Here is a 23,905-nt window from a genome sequence, read left to right as displayed (position 1 = left end):
ATCATTAGATTAAATGTGAATGCCCGTACACTCCTTCTCTGTCTTTTATCCTTGTACTCTTTCGGATAATAAAATCTTTTGGGCAGATTCTGTCTCCAAGCTATTCTGTAAAAATATATGGCTGCTTGTAAATGGATACTATTCTTATCAGCAAGAACTGAAACTATGATTTTCTGTGTTCAGAAGAGGCATTTAATGTCAAAACAGAAGTAATAATAACCTTTGCTCTAATGGCACTAAGATGTTTTTATCAAAGCCAGGCTAGACTACCCATCTACTACGTCAACATATCGGTATTTCTCTGATGTTAGAATAGATACCATGTAATTGGGTTCTGAGTGTGAATTGGTTCATCTACCAGAACTGCTTCATCCTTTTCAAAGAAAAGTTCTCTTGTCTCTCTCACCTGTGAACACAGAAGAGCTGGTCACAGGAGAAAGCTATGGAAGTGAGGCAGGGCTGGAGAGCACTATTTGGAATGCTAGGCTCTGTTCTCTAGCCACTGTGGAGATCCTAGAAGCTACAAACAGAACTTCAGTGCTTGAAAAAAAAAGTCTGAAGTGTGGACTAACCAAGCAAGAACAGAACTGGGACACTGGACTGTTGAACAAAGAGATTTAGAAACTCCTGTCTGTATAGAGCAACAGTTCCCAATGAGCTGTACTACTACAGAACAACAGCTCCTTACAGCTTCTCTTCACTTACAGTAATCTTAAACTAACAGCAAGCAGAAAAGTGTACAACAATGTAATCACCCCTTGTTTTTCCACTGTGAGAATTTCTTCACTTAGTGACAGTAAAAGCAAATTCAAACTTCCTGACAGTTTTTGATCCTTAGGAAATAGGGTTTGGGTTCCTTTCACTTCTATAATTGTAGCCATGGAAATTTTATGCTAGTGAGTTAGTACTTCAGATAATTTTCTTCAGAAAAAAAAAAAACAACTGATCTTGAGATGTGGTTTCAATGCCCTCGGGAAATCTCTTCCTAGATTTTCTTCTCTTCTGCCCTTGCAAATTCTGTCCAGGAACTGCGCCTACTGCGGATTCAGAAGACCTACTGTACCTGGAAGCAAAAGATCTGGAACTATTGTCACCTGATGCAGAACGTGAGGAGGTTTTTTTTCAGTACTAATACAATTAAGCGCTCACAGTTTTTATCCCTAACAGTCCCATTTCAAGTATACTTTTAGTCTGAAAAGCAGCTAAGTACTTTCATTTCAATCAGTATGCAGCCTGCAAATTTCCAGAAAGTGCACTGGCAATAAATTCACACACTGACCCTTCTTACACAGGTAGAAGTTGGGTCCCCCATATAGTATTAGTGCAGTCAGGTAACACAGTGAGTGGGAAAGCATAATCTTTCTCTTTGCTCATACTTCCTCTCTGTTAAAATTTGCACAGTAGCACCAGGGCTGAACAGCTGCAACAAAGCTTTCTGTCACTGTCAGAAGTGCTCAGATAATGATGCTGGTTTAGGGCAGGGCTGAAAGCCAATAATGTCACTGCTGCTGCTTCTGCATAAAATTACTTCAGACTCTGTCCTTCAGTAATCCCATGGGGATAGTAATGCCACCACTATTTCAGTCTTGAATGATTAAATCATCAGCATAAGAAGAATACTCCAAAGATAAAAATATGCTTAAGAACTTCTAAGAAAGAATTTGTAATTTTAGGCTCAAATCTCATCCTGCTATGAAACAGAATCAAACATCCTGTTAGTTCTGTGACCAAAAAAGAGATGCAAAAACAAAGCAATGCATTAATTTGCCCAGTTGGAGATGAAGGCACTGTTCCCTCACAAAAAGGAATCTGCTCAGAAATTCTGTGAGAAGGGAAGCAGAGGAAAAAAAAAAAAAAAAAAAGGTGGGGGGGGGGAGTGGAAGTAGGTTAAAATATTTTACTATACATCCTTCCTTTAGTTTATCGTAAAAGCAGTTCTATAAGTAGCTATAGGTATGTAACTATCTCAGAGTTTTTCTGTACTCCCAAAACTCTCAGGAAAGTCATGTTTCTGTTACATCTCTGGTCCAATCAGAAAAAGTGAAAACAGAAATCTTATATTAAAATGTGTTCATGTTTGGGCATTGAGTCTAAACACAATGCACATCCTCAGAGGTAAATTTGTGACAAATTAAAATACACACTTTTTTGCATTCAAAGCAAAGTAAGTAAAAGCCTCAGCCTTCTCATATGACTACACTTTTTAGATCGTGGCAATTAAATCCCACAGGAAAACCTGATCCATTAGGAACAGTGTATGACTCAGAAGTGATCACCAAGACTGGCAATAACCCCGCCCACATGAAGACACACCTGTCCCAACAACTCACATCTATTTATTAACCTCAAAACAGGAAAAAAAAAATTACAGTACCTCTCACTTGTCATATTTTCAGTTCTGAAAAATTCCCCTTAGCATTTTGCAGTGCATCTCTTAAGGACAAATGCCTTATGATTTCATTCTTCACAAATACTGAGCATCCAAAATCCAGTTTAAGTCAACAGGGACTGATTAGGCTCAGTACCCTGCAAATTAGAGCTACAGTAGAAAAACCATCTTAATAACCTCCTAATGGACTGCTGAAAACCATAGTTTCAGCAATGAAGAAGACAGAAAGCTTGGCTCTTTTCCTCTTATGACACAGAAATAATTGACAACATTTTAAAATGATCGGAAGAGGGGCAAGAAAAGGGGATGTTGCTCAAAGCCCCGTCCAATCTGGCCTCGAACATCTCCAGGGATGGAGCATCCACAGCTACCCTGGGCAACCTGTACCAGTGTCTCAGCACTCTCACACTACAGGATTTCTTCCTTATGTCTAACTGAAATCTACTCTCTTTCAGTTTAAAGTAATTTCCTCTTGTCTTGCCCTTGTAAAAAGTCCTTCCTCATTATTCCTGTGAGCTGCCTTCAGGTACTGGAAGGCCACTCTGAGTTCTCGCAGGAGCCTGCTCTTCTCAGGCTGAAAAACCTCAACTCTCTCAGCCTGTCTTCATAGGAGAAGTGCTCCAGCCTTCTGATGATCTTCATGGCCCTCCTCTGGATTTGCTCCAACAGCTCCATGTCCTTCTTATGTTGGGGGCTCCAGAACTGGGCACAGTGCTCCAGGTGGGGTCCCATGAGAGCAGAGTAGAGGGGCAGAATCACCTCCCTCAACCTGCTGGCCCTACTTCTTCTGATGCAGGATACAGTTGGCTTTCCGGGCTGCAAGAACTGGCCAGCTTATGATGAGCTTCTCATCAACCAACATCCCCAATTCCTTTTCCTCAGGGCTGCTCTCAGTCTCTCTGCCCAACCTTTAATTGTGCTTGGGATTTCCCCAAAACAGGTGCAGGACTTTGCACTTGGTCTTATTGAACTTCATGAAGTTGGCATGGGCCCACCTCTAAAGCCTGCTAAGGTCCCTCTAGGTGGCCTCCCTTCCCTTCAGCATGTTGACCACACCACACAGTTTGGTTTTGTCAGCAAACTTGCTCGAGGTGAACTCAGTCCCACTCTCCATATGTCCAACAAAGATGTTAAACAGCACCATTCCCATTACTGACCCTTGAGGAACACCACGCTTCAGTGATCTCCATTTGGATATCAAGCCACTGACCCCCTACTCTCTGAGTGTGACCATCCAGTCAATTCCCTATCCATCAAGTGGTCCATCATCAAATCAGTACCTTTCCAATTTTGAGACCAGGATGTCATGTGGAACAGGGTCAAATGCGTTGCACAAGTCTAGGTAGATTATTTCAGTTTCTTTTCCCTTGTGCACTGACACTGTGAGCCCATTGTCACATTGCCACCAGATTTGTAAGGCACAATTTGCCCCTGGTGAAGCCATGTTCGTCGCCACCAACCAGCTCCTCATTTTCCATGTGCCATGGAAAAGCCTTCAGGTGGATCTGCCCCATGATCTTGCCAGACACAGAAGTGAGACTCCCTGGTCTGTAGTTCCCTGGGTCTTACTCTTTTCCCCTTCTGAAAATGGGGGTTATGTTTCCCCCCTTTTCCAGTCAGTGGCAACCTAAACAGACTGCCATGACTTCTCAAATATGACGGAAAGTGGCTTTGCAACTTCATCCACCAGTTCCCCAAGGAGCTGTGAATTAATCTTGTCAAGTCCCATGGATTCTTGCATTTTCAGGTTCTTTAGATAGTCTCAGACCTGTTTTTCTCCTACAGTGGGCAAATATTCCTCCTTGTTGGCCCTGCCCTTGATTTCAGCAACTTGAATGGTGCTGCTGGAGCCCTTGCCGGTGAAGACTGAGCCCCTCAGCCTTCTCTGTATTCAACAAGACTAGGTCTCCTGCTTCCTTCTGGAAAGGACACACATTTTCCCTAGTCTTACTCTTTTCACTGACATATCATTAGAAGCTTTTCCGGTTACCCTTGATGTCCCTGATCAGATTTAATTCCATCTGGGCTTTAACTTTCCTAACCTGATCCCTGGCTGCTTGGACCACTTCCTTGTACTCCTCCCCAGCTATCTGTCCTTGATTCCATCCTCTGTAGAGTTTCTTTTTACACCTAGGTGTGTCTAGGAGCTCCTTTTTCGTCCATGCAGACATCCTGGCATTCTTCTCTGCCTTCCTCTTTGTTGGGACTCATTGCTCTTGGGTTTGGAGAAGCTGATCCTTGAATATTGACCAGTCTTCTTGGGTTCCTCTCCCCTCCAGGTAACCCATGGTAACCTACCAAGCAGGTATCTAAAGAGGTTGAAGTCTGCTCCCCTGAAGTCCAGGGTTGCAATCCTCCTTGTTTGTGAGTGCCTACTGCACACGATCCTGAACTCCACTATCTCATGGTCACTAAAGCCAAGACTTACCTCAACCTTCAAGTCCTCAACCAGTCCCTCCTTATTTTTCAGTACAAGGTCCAGCAGTACTCTTCTCCTTGTTGGCCCCTTCACCAACTGTATCAAGAAATTATCACCAATGCACTGCAGCAGCCTCCTGGACTATGTGTGCCTGGCTATGTACCCTTTCCAGCAAAGGTAATTTAAGTCCCTCATCAGAACCAGGGCCTGTGATTGTGAGCCTACTTTCAGCTGTCTGTAGAAGGCCTTGTGAGCTTCCTCATCCTGATCAGGTAGCCTGTAATAGCCATGAAAGCATCTCCCGTATTAACCTGTCCCTTAATTCTTACCCACAAACCCTCAACACACTCTTCAGCCGCACCTGGGCAGAGCTCAATACATTCTAGTTTCTCTCTCACAGTCTCCTTCTTTACTACTTTCTGCAAAGCACCCTCAACATACCTCCAACCCTTTCACAGGTGGGAAAACAACACCACAACAAACACAAAATGAACGTACTGCTTTGGAGATGTTAGACTTCTCAGCACATGATCTGAGAGAACAAACTAGAAAGTCTGCAACTGTACCACAAGATGGTGCTCAGCCCCCTCTGTAACAGGTACATGAGTACCACCAGAGCCAGAGAAGTTTGCTTGAACTGGATACTGACACCCCCAACCTAAGCACACAGAGACAGCTGGGCTCATAAATGGCTCTATCTATGTAGCCCTGCTGGATACAACATTCCCTGTAAAATACTGCTGTGCTGCCTGGGGAGTCACCCAGCCGGTGAGGAATCAGATAAAAATATCACTGAATGAGTCTGCTGAGCTGGAAACTTGAAATCTACCACACTTGGAGCAAAAACCATGAAGCTTGGATAACCTTTTCAGTTCATTTGGGGAAAAGAGCTGCCTGAGAACTATGACAAAAAAAAAAAAAAAAAAAAATCTGCATTTCATATAGTTGTTTAGTTGTTGTTGTTTTTTTCATGCTGCCCCATCTTTTCTGTTGCATTTTAATATTCTTGAAATAAATCTAAGTGTGACCCATGAGAGAAATATAAACTTTGATTTCAATTAGAAGGGGACAATTTTATTGTCACTGCTTTCAATGGCAATGATGATTTAGGAAGCAAGTTTCCCTTAATCTAAAATTGTCCTAAGCACCAAAGTATTGTAATGTGATATATTGGAAGCAACAAACTTTCATTCTTTCTAGTGTAAAAAAACATGGAACTAAATGAGGCTGATTTTCTGTCTATCACAAAAAAAGGCAGTGGTATTACCCACACTTGTGGCATCAATATTTTGGCAATTCTAGGACAATAATCAGTATTTTCATGAGAGAATGAGACTGGGCCAGAATAGGTTATGGTAACAGTATAATTGGGTTGTATTCTATTATTACACTGTAATGGTAACTACTAGTATATGATCTGACCAGCTGTGAAATGACTTCCAAAAATCTCAGCGATTATCTACAAATACATTTCTTCTTTTCCTTTCTTGTATTGAAGTTGAATCAGAGTTGTTACATGATATTTGATGCCATCTTCCATGGTAGAACTTACTATGTTTTAGCAGCAATGGATATTTAGTTTGTAACAGCCCTTAGAAATCCTGGCTTCATTCACTGTCTTACTGTGCAAACTCACCTTACAAGCCTACCTGGAAAAAAAAAACCTCTCACACTTTTATAGCTCTTTCCAGGAGTCTCTTTGCAATTAAAACATTTTTATATTATCTCTGCCTCTAAAATATATATAAATTATACTCTAGCAACATTTGCACCTGGCATTTTTTCTGTTACACTGAACATGCGAACCCTGTTTATTCAAATTAGGCCCTGTGCCATTATAAACTCTACAGGATGCACAGATCTTCAGCTGTACATGCCAAATGGAATGGAGGGAGTCCATTCAAATCTAGAACCCCTCACATGCATGCAAAAGGACTTGGGTTTGGGGAAAATTAAATATCAAACATATGACATCTTTCTCCAACTGAGGTAAGAAAGATTTGTGGGCTTGTAGGCAGCAGAATGATTTGGCGACTACTTTCTGCCCCCCCTCAAATCTAAGAACTAAACTCCAAGAATTCTGGAGAAGCACCTTGCTAGACAGAAAGGCACAAATTTGCTGAAGTGCTTGGATGCTGTAAGTACATTTTTCACTAAGCAGCTCCAAAGATGCTTAGCAAAGGCGGATACAGTTTGCAACCAGAAAGATGCTGATGAGATTCAAAAGCAATAGCTGCTACATTTTGTCTTTTTTCTACCAGTTCAAAACAGTGGTGTGACTAATTTCAAATAAGATTCCCCTACAAAAAAAAAGAGAACAGAAAACACACTAATCCAAATTATATCAGCATGTTAATAGCTTCTTAATACACAACTAAACCCTTACCTGGACCTACTCTTGCATTAACCATTAATTAGCATAATAACTTCCACATTCTCTTTCAAGCTTGCTGGTGATTTTCTACTTCAGTTCATGAGCAAACAAAAATAATAAGATATCCTTGGATGATTCAAACCGTATTGCGATTTGACTTTCAATTCACGATCAGGCCTGGATACTGTGAAATCAACCAAGAGGAAAAAGCTATTCTTCCACAATGAAGTGTGCACACGACTATTTAATATAGCAACCACTGAAGGGACATGAATAAAACAGACATTTAACTGAGAAAATTACTTGAGAACTTCTCACAGGCTCTCTAGCTTTTCGCATTCAGAATGACAATGTTCATATTGTATTTTCCACTAGGTAGAAAGTGTTTTATGATATTATAAAAAATCTTCACCACAAATCAAACACATCTGCGGCATTCTGGCCAGGTTCTTCATGATATCAAATCTTCCTACGAGTTGTATTTGCTTTGCACAAGAGATGCAAAAAGTCAACAACTGTTTCCTTGGCCTTAAAACCTCAAGAATCAGCTTTTCTTGAGATGAGTAGAAGATAAGCAAGTAAAAAGAAGACATCACTGCTGAAAGGTTTGCTAAGGCAAGTTTCCAGAAGAGCAGCAGCAATAAAAGCTTGCAACATGCATCATATACCAACGTGCACCAGCCCAACCAAGCAAGGCTCTCTCTGGTAGAAAAAGGGATTCTGTTCTCACTGATTAATTCTATCCATGCAAAAACAGTAAATATTTCTAAGGTTCTCCTTTCAGAGACAGACCACAAAGCTACAGCTCAGCTTTCCCCAGTTCATTTCAGAGAGGCACATGTTCAAGCACATAAGCACCAAAGAATATTTTTAAAGTAAATTGCTATCTTACTCCTCAAGAACCTGTGTGCATTTGCAGTTCTTTGCTCCATTACATAAATTTTCTAGCAGCAGAGCCTTTTGTCAGACAGATCAGGCTCTCAGTGCAAAACACAGGCAATGTGATGGGTCACGATGGCAAAAGGACAGTAGCAGTCATTGCTGAGTGGTTGTGTGAGGAACTGGTGGGTGGTGTGAGGACTGTTAAGCATGGAAAAAAACTCCCAGCAGTGGAGATGCAACTTTTCACTGTCATTATCAACCCTCTCACTATTCATTCCTGGAAACTATCTAGCATTGAAGTCCTAACACAGTCATTGTTATATTTTAAGATAGCCAACAGCCTGATGTGCCTTAATTCTGGAAATAACACATTTAATACACAGCTACACAGCTCCCAGATACTACCACTCACATAGAATGTTTTCTCAAACTCAGTGCCTTGTGTAGAAACATAAAAATCAATAAATGGAGAATGAGAATGACCAAATGAAGACAGACTGAGAGAGCTGTGGATGTTCAGCCTGGAGAGGAGATGGCTCCAGGGAGGCCTTCCAGTACCTGAAGGGACCTACAGGAAAGCTGGGGAGGGACTTTTACAAAGGCTTGTAGTAATAGGACAAGGGGTAATGGAAGCGGATAGATTTAGATTAGATACTAGGAAGTAATTCTTTAGTGTGAGGGTGTTGAGAACTTGGTATTTCTTGCTTGGGAAAGCTGTGGAAGCCCCCTCCACAACTAGTGGATAAGAGAAAAACATTGCTGACCAGCAACTGGTTAATTCAATGTATCATTAAACAAAACCCAGCACCACATGACTTGAAAAGTTATACTACCCACAAACTTTTTCCTAGGTTACTTCAAGGTTCACCCACAGCATCTTTCTCCTCTGACAAAAACAAAAAAAACCCCACCAAAACAAACAAACAAAAACCCATACAAACAAACACAAAAAAAACCCCCACAAACAAAAAACAAGCAAGGGTGATTGATACCACTGTTTTGATGTACAACAGTTCCCATTTTTAGTTATAAACCCATGGAAGGGCTCAGAGGGTACAGGAACTGAAAATTCTGCATATAAAAACATACAGCACAGAAACAACCTTTCAAGACATGGCAAGGAGTCAAGAAAAAGGATGCTGGGTTGGAAATGATAGCCAGTAAACTGGAAAAGCTGTTTTCCAAAAGCAGGTCATTGATTCCTGACAGATGATTGCTGAGTTTCCAAAGTTAGGTTTCTTTCCAATTAGGTCCTAGTGCAGCTATTTAGTTAAAAATAATGCAGAATGCATACTGCCAAGCTGTTTTCAGCAGCACCATCTCTTCAGACTGATGACCTTAGAAAACCTGCTGAAGTCTCTCCCTGAGCACTAGAACTGAAGAGTCAGACTAGAACCTTCCAAAGAATGTGACACTAATAGCTGGAAGATGAAGACTGCTACTGGGGGCTGGACATAGCTGAAGTCCAGTAAACACGGACCCGCATTTGTAGCCCAGATTTATGGCCCCTGAAATATTCTGGGATGCAAGGACCTTGTGATATCACAAACTGCAGTTTAGGATTGCAGGAAATAATTAATTATGCCACAGCTAAACCTTAATTTTCATAGCAGTGTCTGGATGGGGAGGATTAAGACACTGTAAAAAGCTTTCACTCACTACACCCAGTGTTCTGAACCCAATAACACAAATCACTAGAGCCTCTTTACCAGTCATTCCTTACCCAGTATCCACTGAGCCTTAACGCTTACTGATTTGTCCTTCAACTTACTGATAAGGTGGCATCCAACACAGTGCTTGTGCTGGTTAGTGTTTGCTTTTCTTTTTTCTTTTTAACTATTTGAAGTCTCATTAGGGATGTTCTCTGGATTGTTCTTGGACAAATTTAATCACATATTAAATATTTGCTTCCTCTTAGATCCTAAAGCACTAGTTTCCAGTTTTGTGCCAATTTTCTTTGAATAAAAGACCAAAGTGGATGTTTTGGCAACTAATTACAGAAACTAATCTACAGAAGACGTATTGTCTAGAAAGCAGCAAAGCAGAGTAGCTTCTTGTATGTGCTTCTCCTTTTGCCTGTCACCTAGATGTGAGTTGTCCATGCGGAACCCAGCCCAAAGGGAATTCATTGCTACCTTTTTAAAACAAGCTCAGGAGCACTGTTTCACTTTGTAGGGGTACCAAGTAACCTCTGAGTTGAAAGCTTAAATCAAGAGGCTTTTTCTCACTGGGGACTTGGAGTGTACTTAAACCAAGGAAATGTGAGACAAAATACCTCACTTTGTAGTAGCTGCCACAGGGAAGAGGAATTTGTTGGGTTATGTGATGATAAAGCTCATCTGCACACCCACAAAGAAGCTCAGAAAGGCAACAGCAGAAGGGGAAGCCCAAGTAATATCTTCTTGAGTCACATCCAGCCCATTACAGGGGCCACCAGACCATTAGAGGCCCATCTGCACAAACCCAGAGGAACACAGGGCACAGGGGCAGGTTGGAGCAAAACTCAAGGACTCCTAAGGAATAAACACCTTGTCCAAGCCTCTCCCAGTACTGTCCCAGCAGAGCCATTGGCCTCAATGTCCAAGCATGAAACTCACCACTGTTAAGTCATCTGAAGCAGCTCTTCAGATCACCTGTTGGCCAAATGGAGTTGCTGCCTAGGGTGGGACATATGTGATGCAAGGGACAGACTTTTTTGGGATGTTTAAGGGGAGAAATCAAAGGCAGGAAAAGGGAGGAGTTCAGGTGATTTTGGGAGGAACAAGAGTGGATAGATAGTGGAGTAAGAGGGTAAAAAGGGCTGGTCCTGTGGAAATAGTTGCTGGTCAGCATGCTTTCCTGGCTGTGTCCTGCGCCTGCTCAGTGTCACCTGTCCTGCCTTCTTAGATTCCTTTCTAACTCTTTCCTGGGGGAGGGCTCTCTACTATGTGTGCATAAGGGTGCATGGGGCTGTGAGTGCAGCAACTGGAGTCAGACCATGGGTCACAGTACCCTTTTGTTTGTGCTACCAGAGACTGGAATGAGCACAGGTCTGTGAGTAAGTGTGTGACCAGTAGCAAAGCTAGGAATTCTTATTCAGCCTCACTACTTGTTGAACTTGGGAACAAGCAGCCTCACCTCTCTTGGGCCATTGGATCCTGCACGGTATGTTTTCCTCTAAGTTTACCATCTGACAAAATACCTGAAACAACTGCTGTTTCATCACCTGAAGGAAAAGTCTTCCAAAGACAGGCATGTCCCCTTCCCTTCTGCATTGCAGTGCAGCAGCAGCACCAGGCCAGGCCAGCACCCTGAGTCGGAGACTGCTCAAAGATGAGGCTGTTCTCAGCCAGGCTGTGCAGATGCTACAGACACCAGCTTTGCTTTCACCACTACAATATGACATACTAATGACCTGTCACTTTTCAAGCTGCATAAGCATTCATTTCTTCCTGATTATGTTTAAATGGAGTTAGGAGATAGTAAAATCACAAATATTATGTGTATGTTTAATTATACCTCTTCACTTTCCAAATAATGTTTTCCTCTTAGAGTACTATTAAGCTTTTATTAAAATGACAGCAACATCACTAGGAATCAGATAAGTGCACTTAGTTTTGCAACATTTTGATTAGAGCTAGCACAGCTTCCTATTTGCTTATGATGATATGGAAAAAAAGAAAACTTAAATCTCTCCTAGAGACTTACACATTGTCTTTTGTATTTTATGTTGTTACAGTGGCACTTACTAAAGTAAAACATTAACATTGCATTGAACTAAGGTACTAAATACAGTAAGCATGGCAACTTAGAAAGGGGAACCAATTTCACATTCTAGCTGTCTTCTGTTGTCAAAGACCAGTCCAAAATTAATTGAATGTGAAACAACATTCTATTTGTGGGGCCTCATCAACTAGCAGTGTTTGGACTGTGATTTTTCATCCTCTTCCATGTGTGCTTTTAGCAACAGGCAAGAGAAGAGGATCAGGATTTCTAAGGCTTCACAAGTGACATTAAAATAGGTAAGGGCTTGTCTGGCTTCTCTTTAGTGAGAAGAAAAGGCCTAATGAGGAAACAACAATCAATAAGACAGAAGTAGTCACTGTCCTAAAAGCAAGCACTTTTGGAAGATCAAACCTCCCATTAAGATAGTATCAAATTATGTGACTGTACCTATTGACATGCCACATAAAAGGTTTGGGAGAAGGAAAGAGAACCAGGCCAGGAAAAATAATACAAGCAATATCCTAGAAAGTACATGAGATGAAGACACCTCCAAAAACTAGTAAATCACACACAGCCCTGTCATCTACACTTAATACTGGCTAGAGTGCTGAAAATTACCCCCATCTGGACTGATAGGATATGAGTTCACTGAAAAGGGAATAAGGAAACTGAGGACTAGATACCTTCAAAAAAAAAAAAAACCCACGCAAAAAAAAAAATAACAACAAGAGAACCAGATGTTATGACTCAAACTGTAAAGCTATGACAACTTTCACTTTCTATAAAGTGAGCTATGCATTTCAAGAAACAGTTTACTGAAAATGGACCAATGACCTACTCTTCTTTAGGAAAACCTATTAAAAAACCCACAATACATGTATACAAAACTATAAAGGTATTTAGACTATACCTATTTTCCCCAGCCAACAAAATTATGTTATCCATAATGTCTGCATTATGTTGAAGAATCGCCCAATGTAACTTCACACAGTGTATTTTGGGATCCTGATCCATCTTCTGGTTGTGCTGATTTTACACTCAGAGGAAAAGAGAGTTAGTATCCAGTTATATCTTTGTAAGCAACAGTACTGTTAGGTCCCTCTAATTTCAAACTCTGTCCACAAGCAGAAACAGGTAAGATCAGTTTAGGAATCTTCAAGAGTGAAAGGAGAGGATGAGCATTAAAAGGAATACAGAAAAAGAAAAAAAAAAAAAAAAAGTTCCTCTTCTGGGAAGCTATGTCAGTCTTCCATTTCAGAACTGTGAGGTATGACAGTAATGAGAAACAGAGGGTAAGAAGAAATGAAACAATGGAAAACATATATATGACAACCCAAAGATAAGCAAACAAAAAACCATCAGACCTTTCAATTAAAACAAGTACACTGAAAATTAAATGCTTACCTGAGACAATATGCTAGACTGATCTCAAATAGTATGAGCTTCAGTACTTGCTGTGGTAGGCTCTTTAGCCTACGCATTCCACAAGACCCCAAAAGTACAGCTCTGTTTACCTTTAAAACCAGGCACCAGGTCCCTTCTATTCCGTTACTCTTTGACCCAAAAATTTTTCAACTGGTTGAGAATTCCATTTGTCAAATTACTTTAAAACAGTTTTGACCATTTCAACAGACCCTGGCAGACCCATCTGTATATGGATAACTCCCTCTGCACAAGTTAATGTTAGTGTGCTTTCAAGAATGGTTGGAGTGATATTTGGTCTGCTCCTGCCTAACAATATTTTATTCATACAGGAGTATACAGGTTTTTTTATCAATTAGTTCCCAGCAGGTTCCCTTCTAGGAAGCAGGACAGTTGACCCAAGTCATTGAAACAGGCAGCAACAAAACAATGTGTTGGAGGACCTAGGAGTAGGGTTGTTCCTTTTAAGCAAAGTATTATAAAAATAACTAGGAAAATCCAAATAGTTTTTTTAATAAATAAAATAATTAATTAATTAAAACCTTCAGGGGAAGATAGTATTTAAATTGCAATGGGCTCCACTGTTAAAAACTCAAGGAAGCAAAATGATTCAAGATGTTTTGATGCTTATGGGGAAAAGAATAAAAGCACTGAATTTAATCTGTATTACCACTGCTCTGAGTACAGGATTCTCTTTTCCTTTTTTTTTTATTTAATATTTCTCCCAATTACTGCTAGATTTTGATTTGCATAAAGTCCAGACTATTGCTCCTTGCTGCTAAAGCTGACTTCAAACCTGAGGAAAGTCTTCCTTCCCTAGCTAGGACTTTAACAGCCAGCTGTCATCAAAAGTTGAAGATTATGACAATATCAAATTGTTTTCCAGTACCACAGGAACCAACACAGATGTTCAGATGACATGCATCAACTAAGAACTATGATGTAAGTGTTTAGAGTTACAGGTGGCTAGGCAGCAAGAGCCTATAAACTCTTAGGAAGCAAAAGATCCTATTTTTATGCAAATGTCCTCAGTGCTGCTGGGTAAAAACTGGTGATCTCAGCAGAGACTCAAGATGCTTTTTACTGTTACCCACTCTGTCTTGAAATACAGTGTTAAAACTTTGAAGAGCAAAAGGAATTCAAAAAGTGCTGTCAGCCTTTGCGCCACACAGGTTTAATCCCACATGGCCCTGCAATAGGGCTGAAGAAAGTTGCAGTTCTCAGTGTTGTGAACTCATGATCAAGCTCCTACAGCACACCAGGGCTCACAGCTGGGTTAATCACACATCAGCCAATCATTTGGCTTTTCCTGGGCTAGAGGCTCCCAGGGACCACTTCCCAAGACCAAGAAACTAATTGCTCCCATTACCCTGTAAAGTAAAATCTCAATCAGCTGGCAGCAACCAGGAGTGAAAGCTAATTTATTATCTGCTTATGTGTGGGTTGTTTTGTTTGGTTTTTTGGTTGGTTGTTGTTTTTTTTCTATTTGCAACTGCAGAGAATGTTTTAAATTTTACAAGTAATTGTACAAAGGGAAAAAATGCAAACAACTGCTATCACTACAAACTTACTCTTAGTCTAAAAACACAGCAAGATTGTTAAGAAACTCCTTTACAGTAAGATTCTCTCACTGCTGCTATGACTCACTCTGTTACTTGAAAACTTCATATTTACTTTTGGGGCTGCAACACACTTCTTTCCACCTTCCTGCTAGCTTGGATGGGACTTATTGATGAGCAAAAAGATCATCAGCCTCTAGAAAACACATGGATCATTCTTGCCTTTTAATCCCTTATAGAATTTCAAAGTGATGTTTAGCCATCCATAAATCTTACCACATAAAATCTAACACAGAGGATCTGCCAGTTCAGAAATCTGGTTTCAAGTAAGATAAGCCTCAAAGTTCACTTGAGAGCTAGAGAATTCCAGTCTTTTGGAAGTCCCTTTTACTTTGAGACTTACATCAACTTTGACCAGCCCTTTGAAATAGAGCAGAAAAGATTTTTTTTTTGTTCAGTCTTGAATTGGATCTGATATTTCACTATTATTTTTCACAGAGATTTTATAATCCTTTGTCCCTACTTTTACAGGCTGAAGGGACCAAAAGATTCAGATGAAATTTATTATAGAAACCTAAGAGGGGCAAATCCTATATAAAAGGTTATCACATAACTTTGATAATATACTCAAAATCTAAGATCTAATTTTTCCTTCTTTTATAGCCAAATAAAAATTACTTTGAATAAATAACAGGTTAAATTGTCACCATTGTGAAATAAAATGAGAATCTGAGGTAGGCGTGTTTTGTTTTTTAAATATGCATGCCTTTTTTGTAGTGGAGAAGTGCATACAGTACCTGTTGTTATTCTTACGTGGTTCTTTAAAAGTTTTCGTAAAGACAACAGGTTACCAGTGAAATACAACATCAGCTCATCAGGTTCCTCAGGTGCTCTTCTGCAAAGCTATGAAATAATAGTTCATCTCCTCCTGGGAGAACCTTAACACAAAATTTTCACATACAATCACCGTACTGTCTTCCCTCTTCCCCTCCAGCTTCATATCCCACCCAACCCCCTTCAATTTCAGAAGATGTTGTTGTTTAAAAAAAAAAATAGAAAAGGAAAAAAAAAAAAGAAAAATAAAAAGAAAACAGCTTATAAAACAGCAAAGAAAATAAAGTTATTTTAATATATATAGAAAGAGAACAAAATGAAACTTGAGGGAAAACTTACTGGCGTTACAGTTTATCCTGATACAGTCTAGATGGGGAAAAATAAATGAAAGATGAAATTGCATCCTTCAAGGTAACAGCTGCAGACATCCAAAAACAATCAGTCCACCCTTCCGGGGACAGACACACGCAAAGAGATGTGGCCATTTTATACTTATATACAGTCTGTACAAGTTCAGGAGTGGGTGTATATGTACAGTATATTCTACATAAATATCTGTTACATAAATATATATATATACATACACATATATATACACATATGTATAGAGAAATATACCAGTATACATATATATCCACATGTTGACACAGAAAGCTACTTTTTGTAGAAAACTATGCATCTAATAGTATCTTCTACTCCAGACCACGATCTGATGTGAATTACAATTTAAAAATTGATAATTAAGGCACAAAAAAAAATCTCCCTCAAAATGCAAGTCATACTCCAGTGTCATTTTGCCTTTTTAAAGACCTTAGGCAATTTCTGTAAGAAGTGTGAAGCTCAAAGTCAACTTTCACATTTAGTTTCTTTTGAATTAATTTGTATTGTTACTGCATAAATACACCATCTGTCCAACACAGAATACCTGTAAAATCAGCCTTTGAGATCTGTTGGTGCAATATTTAATCCTTTCCAGCTCTCCCAAAGACCCCATCCTCTTTCCCCCAGTGCCAGCTCAGAACACTTTAATATGTGCACAGACACATTTGACACTGTCCATTTTGGTGAGGAAAGGGTTAATATATTGCCCACTTGTGTCCTATCATAAAATGGCCACTTGCAAACAGCTAACCGCACGAACGCCCAGCCCAGATTTCAGCTAGTTCTGGAGGTTGGGATTAGTTTTTTTTTGTTTTGCAGGGGAAATGAAGAATTCTTTCAAAGGTCCCCAGCCCTGCCAGTTCCTCAGAGCCCAATCTCATCTTGCTGTCTGAAAGCTAGGATTGAATTGTATGCTTGTAACGTTCAGAGAGAAGATGAAATGGGCAGTGAAGTGGCAGATCTGGGAACCTTTGCTGGCCCTGCTTCATTCAGAGGTTAAAAGTAGGGGAGGGATGAAGAGGGATACATGAAAAGAAAAATATAGTTATGTTTGTGGAATCTAGTAAATGGTAATGGAGCAGTCTGCACAAAGAAAAGAAGCTGAGGTAGGAGAGCCTGTGCTAGAGGGCTTCTGAGCATTGTTTTTCTCATTTAACACAGTAATGCTCAGCATATCTCAGGATACGACCCATGAGAGGATCTTTCATTTAGAAATGCCTTCTTACAGCCTTGAGACCACCCATTACTGTGGTGTCTGATATGGGCAACAGCTATTATATCAATGCTATTACGCATCTTGGGCTGTACTGACCTTCTCTCATGAAATCAAGGCCAGGAATAATAGCACCATTCTACTGGACACCCTGTCTGGACAACTGAAGGTTTGACCAGCAGGGATAGTCCTATTTATTACAGAGATATGGCCCAGCAAGAGAGATTATATAGAATGGCAGAAAAATATAAAGCAGTTTGCTGCTTAACTGGACCAATTTTACATTTACTTAGATAGATGCAAGAAAAATATTTCAGCAGCTGAAACTAAATGCAGTTCTTAAAAAATGAAAGAGGGGTAAGAATAAGTCTGTAAATAAAGAGCCATAATGAGCAGGGATACATCAATCAGGAGCAGCATAGCCAGAGACAGTCTGTTTTCAAGCAGAACTTCTCTTCAGAAAAACTGGGTTTGGTTTTGTGCGATTAGGTTTGTCATGTGTCGTCAACCGCAACAGAAAAGTGGGAGCAAACAGCCCTGGAGCAATTGGTACAATCACCATACAGTGGTGGCTATATCCCTTACAGGAGTCAGGTGGGGTAAGGGGAGCTCTGCAGTACATGCTGGGAAACTTTCCTGTATGACCTGACAGAGACTGAGAGCAAGAGCGAGAGAGACTCCCAAGTCTCATTACAAGCAAGTGAGATCAAGAGATTTGTTACAGCTGGAACAACAGGGAAATTTCTTATGGGCTAGACAGGAAGTGTGCTGGAAAGGGAAACATGGCTGGTCCTCAGCAACATTCATCAAACTAAGAAACTAAAAGCATTGTTGTGTTACTGATGTCTGCAGAGAAGTTTTGCATTTTTTCATTTTTTTTGCAGGTATACCAAAATAATTCCACATTCCAGGGCTTACCTTCAGGCTGAGTCACTGCTCCAGCTGAAGGGATCGATGTTCAAAATGAAAACCATTGTAGCCCTTGTCCTGGGTGCTAGATTTCACAGGATAAAAAAGAGACCAGGCCACTGAGAGGGCTGCCCTGACAACTATTATGGCACCTGTACCTGGATCAGCACAACCCCAAGCACAAACACAGCCTGGGGGAAAAAAGGCTAGAAAGCAGTCCTGAGGAAAAAGACTTGGGGGTGGTAGTAGATGAGAAGCTCGACATGAGCCACCAATGTGTGCTGGAGCCCAGAGGGCCAACTGTGTCCTGGGCTGCATCAAAAGAATTGTGGCCAGCAGGGCCAGGAAGGTGATTCTGCCCCTCTACTCTGCTCTGGTGAGACCCCACCTGGAATACTGTGTACAGTTCTGTGGCCCTCAGCACAGGAAAGATATAGACCTGTTGGAGAGGGTCCAGAGAAGGGCCACCAAGATGATCAAAGGCCTGGAGCACCTCTGCTATGAAGACAGGCTAAGAGAATCGGGGCTGTTCAGCATTGAGAAGGCTCCAGGGAGACCTTATAGTGGCCTTCCAGTACTTGAAGGGGGCCTACAGGAAAGCTGAGGAGGGGCTTTTCATCAGAGAAGATAGGGATAGGACAAGGGGTAATGGTTTTAAACTGAGAGAAAGGAGATTTAGGTTAGACAATAGGAAGAAATTATTCACTATAAGGGTGGTGAGGAACAGGAATGGTTTGCCCAGGGAGGTTGTTGATGCCCCATCCCTGGAGGTGTTTAAGGCCAGGTTGGACAAGGTTTTGCACAACCTGGTCTAGTGGTAGGGTTCCAGAGGGCCAACTGTGTCCTGGGCTGCATCAAAAGAATTGTGGCCAGCAGGGCCAGGAAGGTGATTCTGCCCCTCTACTCTGCTCTGGTGAGACCCCACCTGGAATACTGTGTACAGTTCTGTGGCCCTCAGCACAGGAAAGATATAGACCTGTTGGAGAGGGTCCAGAGAAGGGCCACCAAGATGATCAAAGGCCTGGAGCACCTCTGCTATGAAGACAGGCTAAGAGAATCGGGGCTGTTCAGCATTGAGAAGGCTCCAGGGAGACCTTATAGTGGCCTTCCAGTACTTGAAGGGGGCCTACAGGAAAGCTGAGGAGGGGCTTTTCATCAGAGAAGATAGGGATAGGACAAGGGGTAATGGTTTTAAACTGAGAGAAAGGAGATTTAGGTTAGACAATAGGAAGAAATTATTCACTATAAGGGTGGTGAGGAACAGGAATGGTTTGCCCAGGGAGGTTGTTGATGCCCCATCCCTGGAGGTGTTTAAGGCCAGGTTGGACAAGGTTTTGCACAACCTGGTCTAGTGGTAGGGTTCCCTGCTCATGGCAGAGGGGTTGGAACCTGAAGATCTCTAGAGTTCCTTCCAACCTTAATGATTCTATGATCCTATTAGATCTCCAGACTATGAGCAAGAAGGCTCTGCAATGGCATGCAACAGAGTGTCAAGCCGAAACACTCAAGCATGCTCCAGAAAATCCAGCTCCTGAACTAGACTTAAACCAGCTGGATCAGTGAGGATTCCACATGGGGAGTGCACCTGGCTGCACTGCTACACCAGTACTATACTCTCCACACTACCTTCAAAGAACAAGCTCTGGGTTGTTTTGTTCATTTCCTTTTTTCTGAGCCTTGTCCAAAACAACCAAAAAAACTTTACAATCATTAATACTGTTTAATACTGTAATACTGAAGCTGTTTTCTTTCTCTTACATCAGTTTTTAGAAAGGAAGAAAATACCTATTTTCCTCTAAACTAGGAAAACATTACAAATCCAAAGTAAAGGACACCTTCCCTGGCAGTAAGGTGCAGGTTTAGTCTAGTCTTTGTGCTCAAAATGGCAGCAGCTGGAGAATTCAGGAATAATTAAAAGAACTGCTTTGGATTCTTCTTGCGCAGTACCAGGGCAATAAGATTTCTGGTAATTATATGAGGCTCTCAGTCCTGTTATCATCTTCTACTGAAGAAATTTGCTTTATTTAGGCTTGGCTGCATTCCTGACTCAAAAGAGGTTTTCCCTTGCTTTAGATTTTGAAGATAAGTATGACTGAACAGCTGTAGATCCAATCACCTGCCAGTTTGTCATTTGGATGAGGAATCTGGACAGCAGTAAAGTGAAAACACTTTACACAGCATTGGAAGCAAGATGAGATGGGAAGACCTTCTACAGTTACTTTCTTTCATTATTATTCCTAATGTAAACCAGAAGCTGCTTTCTTAGTGCTTAGATGGAAGGGCTTTCAGAGCACATCACCTGGAAAATGTGCCAAAGACCATCTCCTTGCAAAATGTTAAATAGCTGCACTGCAATTAGCTAACACAAAAGATTCATTCTTTGGAGATATCTTTAGTAGCAGACAGAGATCTCTGAAAATTAGGTCTGTGTTTCCTACCATTTGTATGTGCCTGAAAATAGTTATACTTATTGACATTGCTTAGGACCCAGACTTTTTTTTCCTTGATTCAGGAAAGAAAGTCACCTTTGCTGTATGAGGACAAAGTGTTTGCTCCTTTTGATGAGCATCCACGTGTGGTTATGGAAGAACACTTTGAGGCAAAACTAAGACAAGAAAGATAATTTGGGCCTCACTTTATAAGCTCACTTTAGGTTATTTTCTATAGGGAAACCAGATGAGGTCCTATGCACACTCTTGGCCCATGTTATAGTGTGGGTCCTTGCATCTCTCATACTTGCATGCAGTCAGACTGTGCACCCAGCTCTAACTGGCAGCTGACAAATGCTTCTGCATGTCTATGACCAAAAAAAAAATAAAAATAATCAAGGGCTTTCATTTGTATTGATTATAGAAAAGAAATTTATTAATGAGAAACTGTGAATGGGTGTACACTTGTAGCCATGAGAGTATGATCTACACAAAAGGAATTTGGCATAAAAGTTCACATACATTTTACAACAGTAAAAATAGAAAATGTACCTGCTCTATTTGTATTTAGGAATGACAAAAGAAACTGCATTTTGGAGAGGCAAAAATGCCTTTGACATCCTTGATGAGATATTTTAGGGGAAGATAGGCCAGAGGGATGATTCCACTTCCTTACAAGAGAACTGTCTCAGATTAAGAGAAGGCAAGGAGGTACTTATTCTAGCTACCAGTGACCTGAATACAAGCCAGGCCAAAAAGAAAAAAATCTGGAATGTTCTTTAATAAAATATAGTGACACTATAAGCCCTCCCACTCATGATTGGGAGGAAAAATGTGAAGGTGGAACTCCCTATTGGACCAGCCATTTCTTTCCCTTTCTGCATATCTTCTCAGCATCAGAAATTATTCCCAAGAATGTCCCAAGCAATGATTTGTTTAATTTCTCTTTCTCTCTCCTTCCACTCTAGACCCATTTCTTCAGAGGCCTTCTCAAGAGAAGTGAGATCTGTATCACATTTGGACTTCTAATCTTCACACAACAAACACTTAAACTACTGTGAGACGGACTGTCAACATGCAGATCACAGTGCCTCGGGCACCCACATGGGAAAAGTCTGAAACAACTTCCTCACTCCTCTTTCTTAGAGAATTATTCATCATTGCTCTTCCTTTCCCTCCCACCTCTACAGCAAGCACCCATGCCCATGCCTGCTGCAGGATGTATCTATCCCCTGTTTGGTTTGGACTCTTGAGTGCTGAGGAGGTGAGTGGGATATGCCAGCCCCTGCAGGCTGCTCTGTACGCTCTGTTCTCAGGGCTGTTTGCTGTGCGGGCCGCAGGCTTCAGGCCTTTGAAGGGTTGAATACCATCTTTTGATTTACCATGGCTGATGGGGTATGGGAAAGCTTTACAACTGAAATACACAGAAGAGTTTGGGGGGGGGAAGGGGGGCAGGGAGGGGAAGAAAAAGAAAAAAGTAAAAGGAAAAAAAAGAAAAGAAAGAATAACATAGGAAAGACCTTAATAACCACACAAATGATAATAAGTCATCAAATGGAATAGGTTAAAGAAGAGAAGAGACAGCTCTTAGCAATAGTATTAAATTATTTATAAAAAAAGCACAATCAAGTATCTCACCACTCAAAACAGTCTGTTTACACATATCTGTCATTATTTAAACACCTGGAGGGGATGCTGACACTTAGCTATTCAGCTCCAAGGCATACTTGGGTCTTTAGAGGTGGTGCTGATAAATCTCAACTGGTCAGGGGATTTTGGCAGTGGCAGATATTGATGATTTGGTTCTCATTTGTGTCATTTTGGCTATGAACAATCTCCTTAAGAGTTAGATGTCTCTTACAGTAAACAACTGAAAATTAATGGCTCTGGTAACATTACTCCTCCTCAAAATCTGTTTCTTCAACAGCAAGGTTCCTTTGCCATTTTGATAGAAGGAAAGTCCTGTATTAAGAAATATATCTGAAAGCTTTATAAATCTGAAGAGAGTACAGGTGAAGTTCAATTCAGGTTCCAACAATCTAAACTACCCTTCTGCTGAGTCGGGCATAGAAGAAGAGTGCTGATGTTTCCACTGATGCAACCTGTAGTCACTTTTAGGGGAAGATTTTAGGGGAAGTTTCCAGCTGAAAAGCTGGCAAATCTTGCACATACATTTTAATAAAAACCAAGGTTTCTATAGACCATTAGATGGAGACTCTTTGCTTTTAAGATATATGAACTTGCTTAAATGCATCTTTTTCTCTTCACTTTCTTATTCCAAAAACAGATATTAGGATCTGAATTGTATTTTCAAAGCCAAAAAGAGACTAGAAGCAATTTTAAAAAACAAGCTAGTTCCAGAGGAGAACTGCTGGACAACATATTGCCCAGGTCAGGATAAAGAACTCTAAAATCACCACTCAAGCTCATTTACAGTGCAGCAAGACCTTGATAAACTTACCCTACCAAGCTAGGACAGGAGTTCAAGAAAGATGACCATTGCTGCAGGTAGGGGTATATAATACTTCTTTTTTGCCCTCTACAAACAAAGCCACTACATACATACTGTTATCACCATAGCAGGGCTTTGAAGATGCTGATACTGTTAGCTGAAAAAATGCGAAAGCTTGTTCCAGTGAGGCTTAGAATTTTAAAAGCTGACACAAGCTTAAACAGACCATGCACACATCTTCATATAGAGTACCCTACATATTAGAAGAGATTTAACATTTTGCACAATGAAGATTGTTCTTGCGTCTTTGACTCAGAATCTCTTCTTATATTCCTGGATTCACATGAAGCAGAAAGTTGTATCACTGAAAAGTTAAAGAAAGCTTCTTCACAGGTATTTGCATTGTTTAGAAAGGCTGTTTATCATTCAGTAGAATAGTTAAAGACTGTCAAGAAAATACATTGAGTTTAATCTAATAGCACATTCACTTTCATTTTTCTTTTAATTATTGTTATTGTTTGAGCTGTTTCTCATTGTCTTTTTTTATTATTTTCTGGGAAAATGTAACTCTAAGGAGACAGAACATAACCCTTGGGGGGGATGCACTTTTATTATTGTTGCCTTCATATTAATAAAGACATGATACAAAAAACTAGGCTTTTTTACTAGATACAAAAATCACTAAAGGCTGAAACACAGAGCAGTTAGAAACAATTAGCAAATTAGTGAAATAGATTAAGTTGTATCAAACACTGCCAAATTTTATATAGGCTATGGTATTTGCAGGACTTCTGCTTGCTGTATCCATTTTGCTTCCCTCCCACATCTGCCTTTGACTGTTTTGAGTGATGCTGGATGAATGAGGGATGTAACTGATCAAAAGATGGACCAAGCAGCATGTCTCACACAGAGCTCACCAGTCCCAGACCAAGAAAGG

General features: G+C 40.6%; 1 protein-coding gene across 1 annotated transcript in view; it reads right to left on the bottom strand.

The window, feature by feature from the left end:
• NRXN3 (neurexin 3) overlaps window positions 1-23,905 on the bottom strand; it is a 965,840-nt gene that overhangs the window by 648,107 nt on the left and 293,828 nt on the right. Inside the window, exon 11 of the mRNA XM_009993910.1 lies at window positions 15,924-15,950. Coding sequence (XP_009992212.1) covers window positions 15,924-15,950 — 27 coding nt within the window. The remainder of the gene's footprint in view (window positions 1-15,923; window positions 15,951-23,905) is intronic.

Source organism: Chaetura pelagica, unplaced genomic scaffold, assembly GCF_000747805.2.
Source record: "Chaetura pelagica isolate M959 unplaced genomic scaffold, ChaPel_1.0 scaffold11, whole genome shotgun sequence".
In the NCBI taxonomy this organism is placed as follows: domain Eukaryota; kingdom Metazoa; phylum Chordata; class Aves; order Apodiformes; family Apodidae; genus Chaetura; species Chaetura pelagica.
Note: the sequence above shows the minus strand (reverse complement) of the source record. Positions and strands in the feature narration are given on the sequence as shown.